The sequence below is a fragment of the Opisthorchis viverrini genome (genome assembly GCF_000715545.1).
Source record: "Opisthorchis viverrini unplaced genomic scaffold opera_v5_654, whole genome shotgun sequence".
Lineage (NCBI taxonomy): Eukaryota > Metazoa > Platyhelminthes > Trematoda > Opisthorchiida > Opisthorchiidae > Opisthorchis > Opisthorchis viverrini.
In genome coordinates, this window is record NW_008752324.1 from 52,551 (window position 1) to 60,117 (window position 7,567).

Genomic DNA, 7,567 nt, shown 5'->3' on the forward strand with positions numbered 1-7,567 from the left:
GCCAAATGAAATGGTAGTCAGAAGTCCGGAAAGAGCGAACTAGCGTTGCCGGGGTTCAGACTTCGGTATAAAAGCACGCTGTTGTCACCGACAGTCAAGGGAAAGTTTATACTATTCAGAACGATCTGTGGTAAAAAAGAATAAACGATACCCAGGTTCGACATTGCCTTGATACACCCGAAGTGGTACCAGACAGTCTAGCTGCTAAGGTCGAACTAACTAAAATCAAGGGAACATCAGTGGCCTGTGTGATTTTTAGAAGGGAAAGGTTTGTGACAGGAGTGACGAAGAACGGAAGTAGTCTGTGGTCGATGCTCCGCTCCTGCATCCGATGGAAGGTGCATGTTATCAAGGAAATTATGGAGCCGCACTGCAGTGTTTCTTTTACTGTTGTATAGTACTCAGTGAATGTCAGAGAGATTTCAAAAGAAGGCGTGAGAATTTCCACTTTTCGAAAAAGTTGTGCAAATGGGGTGTTTACGTTCGTGTTTGTTGACTTGTAATCGATTGGTTCGTGTTGCCTAATGGATAACCTTCAAGGAAGGACTTTCCTCCTTTCACTGTAACGTTGTTACCCTGGGACAATTTAGCCACCTTAATCTGTGGTCTTAAAAAGGAAGTGTCGGCAGGAACCACGTTCCTCTCCATGTGGCGGCGATGGTGCATGATGTTACCTATTGATGATGACGTAGAGATAATTACACTGAACAATTTTGTGATTATTTCTCCGAAATATAAATCTGGTTTTTGGAGGACTGCCGTCCCTCTGCGGCATAGTACGACCTATTTCCAACTGCAAGACATCAACAGCATTACTTACCTTTAGGGTGCAAGAATCAAACGTAGCATTAGAGCCTGTAGTTCAATACCGATCAGAGGAGAAAAGCTCAAAAAGAATCTTATTCTTGAGCGCCCAGAAATGGTGGGTGTCGTGAACACAAGCGTGCTACGTAGAACGCTGGGAACCACAAAACGATGGAACTGCAGCTTACTAAGAGTTCATCCGTAAGCAGAAGCACGCAACAGAACGTGTACACCTCAGACGGTAGTCGTCTGCGACATATCTTAATTTATCCTCGGGTTCACAGGTCATTACAATTTATAAACTGAATCCCCCCAATCGTTTATCCAGTCATGTAAGCACATAGCCTGCAGTGAAACCATGAGTCTATGTTCACTTCTACTAATGATGAATCTTGACCAACGTCTTATTGGATGCAGGTTGATTGCCCTCAGATTAGCTTTCAAAATGAACTTTCTACATACTTATAAAGAAAGAGAGCTAGGGAGTAGTGTCTGATACCAGGCACAGAGCAAAATGAGATCTTCGAAGTCTCACTTTGGTCCTAGTTCTCCTTTTTTCTACCGCCAGACACATCTATCAACGCTGTATGACAACCAATCTTAGTAGCAGTAATCCCGAAAAGCCGATTTAATCAATTTCTGGGCACTTGAGTAATATCCACTATCGGGGTTGTCGAACGATCCACGATATTGAGACAGAAATCTCCTCCGTAGATCTAGGACTGTATCATGTTTGAGTAACCCATGTGGCACGCCATCTCACAACTGCTCAATGGAGATGTGGCATTTTAATGTGAATCCCCCGTGGCAGGCCTGTGAAAGCTATCGCTGTCCCATGTGGCACGCCATCTCACAACTGCTCAATGGAGATGTGGCATTTTAATGTGAATCCCCCGTGGCAGGCCTGTGAAAGGCTATCGCTGTAGAACCCTTGTAAGTACGACAAAGTTCTTCGACTGAAAATACTGTCGGCCACGGACATTCTGGTACGAAAATGGAGAATAAAACGCATTCGTCCAAGAACAACAGTATAGGGACTTCCACAGCGGTGTTCTAGTCAGGGAACACTTTGAACCGAACAAACAAGTTTTTAGTTGCTCCAAGACCTTCTTAATAGCGAAGAGTTTTTTCGTTGGTGGTTGGTGAATACAGACTAACTAGGTATGGTGCGAGGACGCAGCCATTTTCCACTGCGCCACTGATTACGAAATCATTCGGGGTATTTTCGCAGTTCCGAATTTAATACCCGTTCGCAATGCAAGGAGCTTTGACGTGGTTGACAAATTTGTCATCCATGGGACAAACCGCAACGCCTTCCTAGTGGCTGGGTGAAGAGATCAGAAAACGTTGGCAGTTTGTAGAATTGCCGGTTTCGCTCGCGACACCTCCATTATGTAGAATTCCGCATGCACTCGTAAACAGACGGTGGTTTTCCGGCTTTGGCAGATCTCCTTCCCCATTGTACACAACATTTTACATTTAGAATGTCATCCCTTCTGAAAAGTCATGGAACATAGTACAGCTGTCTTACTGCATCTCGCAAAGCTCAAAAAGTCTGAAAGACCTTAAAGTTTGATCGCAGCTAGTTGGATGAATCTGTGACTGCCTTTCGCTCGTGCTCAACCCGCAACATCTGCGCAGCGCTTGCAGACGTTTTTCCTGGATCGTCGATTCTCCCGGCCTAAACTCCTCCAAGAACATGACGTCCGCTTCCGTCGTTTCATGACGCCCGCTTCCGTCGTTTCTTTCGTTTTCCGGTTTTAGGCCATGTTTCTGAGTGGATAATTTTGTTATATCTTGGCCGATGTCTTATTTGGCTCAAATAAACATATCATGGCCGGTTACATGGTGCTCAGGAGGGATGTTGGGATGCTACATGGATTTCCCTGGTCCTAGTGACTATTCCACGAGGTAGTCCATCACCAAACAGCCCACAGCCACTTGCATCTCGTCTGTAACGTCTTAACGATGGTTTCCCAGGTGACGCAACACCTTCAAGTGGATTGCCAAACTTGGCTGATTGATCCACCACTCCCCAATCTGCAGACAAACAGTACATCAAAGCTACCAACATTAGGACATTGGGAACAACTCTGGGTGTCGTACACATTCTGATGATGGGAGTCTCTTTTTCTGTCTGAGAGTCCCAAAATCTCATCGGCTACACCCAGCAACCGCACAAATTTCTTCTGCCACACAGCGCTACCTACCTTATCGACGAATCTGGAATTCAGCAAGAAGATCAGTGTAACGATCGCTTGGCTAATTATTAGGGATGCTCAGAACTGTCTGAGTAAGTAAGGCGAAGCGCCACTAAAACATATAATTGCACGCCTTGGAACAAAATCTTCAAATACCTTGCAACATCTCAGTGTAGCAACATTTGGAAAAGGAAGTTGCATCGGCAAATTACTACCCTAGGTTTCTCGTGCCCCATAAAAACAACAGCAAGTGTAGCAATTAACGAAGCGAAATTCGTTTCCGTACGCGATCAGTACAAGGAAAACAGAATCCTTATAGGAGAACTGCACCATAGTATCATAGATGCTACAGACTGGAGTATTTTCCAGCTTATAAGCGGTAAGAACAGGGCCTCAATTTGTCTTTTAAGCCATTACAAGCAGCAGAACAGAAGAATAGATGGACCGTCGGGGAAATTGACGAAACCATTGTCACTTACCATTTTACAGATAATTATGTGCACCTTCTCCCACATTACTCGCATGGAATTCCAAATACTCCATGGGGCCTACGTCAGACCGCTCCTGGAATACGCCAACCAAGTTGTCCACTCAGGACGCACGAAAGACTTCACCCTCATTGAGCATTCCAGCTAGCCGCTACGAGAATCGTTGCCAGCCTCAAATCCGTGGACTACGAAACGCGTCTCGCGGTGCTTGACCTCTTTTCCCCGGAGTGTAGTCACCTCCGAGGGGAACTAATTCTTAATTATGCCCTGTCTGAACAAAGCTTGGCCAACAGATTTTCACAATTTCACCACGGCGGCGACACGTTAAGAAGATTTCCAAGCTCGGAGCACACATTCATCGGGCAATTTTTTCCTATTCCAGGTAGTAGCTTCATAGAATGACCTTCCACGCTCCTTCTAGAACCAAGTTCAAAGCACTATTAGATACCTACTTGTGTGAGTCCTCGCTCTGGCAAACATACTGCCCCGCGCTAAAAACATATAGAGGAGTTCTGTGCCATTTTTTCACCTTTGCCTTTTAGATGAACGACGGCCGCTGAAGGACAAGAACAAAACCGACCCGGGGAACCTGGAAAAAAGCCTTGATCATGTGTATCAACCGTGAATCCATGAATTGTAACCTTATAATGGACGCTCGGTGGCCATCATGGACCAACCGGACTTCATTAACAAATCAGAAGTTCAGGGCAAGTACATATGTTGCAGGCTGGGAAACCACCAATCCAAAAATCTGCTAAACAACCTCAACAGAATCTTCAGAGAATGGTGGGGCTTGGTTCAATCAACAATCCCTAGGAACCAGTGAAATGTACTCCAAACCCAGTCTTGAGCTGTCCGGCTGATTTTCAGCCGTGTCGGGTTTTGCTTTGGATTTTACTGAATGCGATTTGCTAATCACATGACTATTTATGACTCAGCTTACTTGGTATCCGAAATGAGTGTCCTGACGTTCAAAATGGTAACACGTCACCAAAGACCATATTTTTAAATCGCCGTTCAGGTATCTATAATGGCTTTACAACGTATATCACTTCCACGTAACGACTTCAGCGTCAGAAGTAGGTTATCACATGGCCGTTAGTAGCCCACGTTAGACTACTCTGCGCAGAAACTGTCCGGACGCTGATGGCCGTGCGGATTCGGTACATCTAGCCTGATCACCTGCTGGGTCCTTCATTTCCTCAAGATTATTTGGATCACAGGTAAGTCAGCCACGCGTCCACTGTACCATGCATTGTTCTAGAGACTTGTTTGGTCTTGCCGCGATTTTCTTGTCTGATTGAGAGTTGATGGGTCTTGCCTGACAACAAAAAATGACAGACCGTCCATTTAGTCCACAACGTGACCGGAACGACGTCAGTGAAAACACATTCACATTCACTCTACCAGGGCAATTCGATTCAACATACGCTCCCCTATATCGCGGCACGGTTTCATACTTTTCACCGATTTGATCCTCAAATCCGTGGACTGCAAACCCCGTCTCGCGGTGCCTGATCTCTTTCCTCTGGAGTATCGTCGCCTCCAAGGGGACCTTATTCTTACTTATGCCCTGTCTGAACAAAGCTTGGCCAACAGATTTTCACAATTTCACCACGGCGGCGACACGTTAAGAAGATTTCCAAGCTCGGAGCACACATTCATCGGGCAATTTTTTCCTATTCCGGGTAGTAGCTTCATGGAATGACCTTCCCTGACGGTTGTCCACGCTCCTTCTAGAACCAAGTTCAAAGCACTATTAGATACCTACTTGTGTGAGTCCTCGCTCTGGCAAACATACTGCCCCGCGCTAAAAACATATAGAGGAGTTCTGTGCCATTTTTTCACCTTTGCCTTTTAGATGAACGACGGCCGCTGAAGGACAAGAACAAAACCGACCCGGGGAACCTGGAAAAAAGCCTTGATCCTGTGTATCAATCCGTGAATCCATGAATTGTAACCTTATAATGGACGCTCGGTGGCCATCATGGACCAACCGGACTTCATTAACAAATCAGAAGTTCAGGGCAAGTACATATGTTGCAGGCTGGGAAACCACCAATCCAAAAATCTGCTAAACAACCTCAACAGAATCTTCAGAGAATGGTGGGGCTTGGTTCAATCAACAATCCCTAGGAACCAGTGAAATGTACTCCAAACCCAGTCTTGAGCTGTCCGGCTGATTTTCAGCCGTGTCGGGTTTTGCTTTGGATTTTACTGAATGCGATTTGCTAATCACATGACTATTTATGACTCAGCTTACTTGGTATCCGAAATGAATGTCCTGACGTTCAAAATGGTAACACGTCACCAAAGACCATATTTTTAAATCGCCGTTCAGGTATCTATAATGGCTTTACAACGTATATCACTTCCACGTAACGACTTCAGCGTCAGAAGTAGGTTATCACATGGCCGTTAGTAGCACACGTTAGACTACTCTGCGCAGAAACTGTCCGGACGCTGATGGCCGTGCGGATTCGGTACATCTAGCCTGATCACCTGCTGGGTCCTTCATTTCCTCAAGATTATTTGGATCACAGGTAAGTCAGCCACGCGTCCACTGTACCATGCATTGTTCTAGAGACTTGTTTGGTCTTGCCGCGATTTTCTTGTCTGATTGAGAGTTGATGGGTCTTGCCTGACAACAAAAAATGACAGACCGTCCATTTAGTCCACAACGTGACCGGAACGACGTCAGTGAAAACACATTCACATTCACTCTACCAGGGCAATTCGATTCAACATACGCTCCCCTATATCGCGGCACGGTTTCATACTTTTCACCGATTTGATGTGCTGAATGCAGATCAGCGACACGTCAGTAAAGAGTTTGAAGGAACCGCGTGGCTTGAGGAGCACGTGTGGTTTGTTCCACCTACGATATCCACTTCATCATTTAGGATCTACGTTTGAATAGCGTTCAGCAACATTGAGACCATTCGGACTGATCGTTGTGATTGTATTGCAGTGACCCGATATCATATGAGTCCTCTTTGTACTAAGCCCAGATAGCAATCATTGTTCCTGCACTCCAAGCTTCACAGTAAGTGTTTTCGGTACACAAAGTGAGATTTTGAAAAATTTCAAATAAACGTACACCCTTTGTCAGATGGGAAATCTGAAACATTTGTAATCCCAAAAATGGCGTCTTACCTGTATTATGTATTGATTTGCATGCCAAGACAAGTGAAGCCTATGGAAGTTCACTATCAGCTTGGGCATTTCCTGCATGGCATCACATGATATGTCTCCCCCCTCGTTCGTTATGGCCCAATTACCGCTGAAAAGACGGTTAACGAATGGTGGAGGAAGATATGACCTAGCGGAGCCGGTGTCCAGGAGCGCTGAGAAGTTCTCGATCAAGACAGTGCCATCTTCGCAAGTAATACTAAAAATGGAAACGTCAGTTGTGCCCACGTATACGGTTATCATCAATATGTACGTAAATTTTTGAAAGGCGTTTGTCACACGATAACCGAATAACGTTCCAGCACTGACAGTTGACGAGGTGAGCAACCAGTTTGGTTAGGACTACTCCTCGCGAAGACGGTAAACACCTCGTGTGAGTTCAGCATCACGACATACCCCACAGATCTGCATAGAGATTGGGATCGTCGACCATCGTGTTATTAACAGAGAGCAACAGTTTTCGTTCACCAGTAGCCAATCAAACGCTCGACAAGGTCACTCATCGATCAGGCATGCAGATCGCATGATGCGGTCCTTTGTTCAGGATTTTAAACCGTTAGCAAATAACCGGTCTATCACTTGTAGTCGAAAGCCATAATACCACGATAAGTTTTGAGTAAAATGCACAAAATATCATGGGTCTGGTTGCACAGTGGACAACCTAATTCGAGGTCCGCGGCGAGAGAGTTGGATTTCTCAGACCACCGAGAGGGCAGAAATTGATTATCACTGACAGCAATGCAGAAGACTACCACGCTGACAAGCTGTCATCATCGACGCTTTTACTAATCAAGTAACAGCGAGTGTAGCACGCTGTCAACCGATGATCCCAACTCGTACTTTTCCACGTATATTTTGTGCGTCAGAACTAACTTCGTAAGT

At 45.4% G+C, this 7,567-nt stretch overlaps 1 protein-coding gene across 1 annotated transcript in view; it reads right to left on the minus strand.

The window, feature by feature from the left end:
* Positions 1 to 6,652: 6,652 nt before the first annotated feature.
* The window catches only part of T265_15616 (hypothetical protein), a gene marked incomplete at both ends in the record, with an annotated part of 6,758 nt that continues 5,843 nt past the window's right edge, over positions 6,653 to 7,567 (minus strand). Inside the window, one exon of the mRNA XM_009178772.1 lies at positions 6,653 to 6,870. Coding sequence (XP_009177036.1) covers positions 6,653 to 6,870 — 218 coding nt within the window. The remainder of the gene's footprint in view (positions 6,871 to 7,567) is intronic.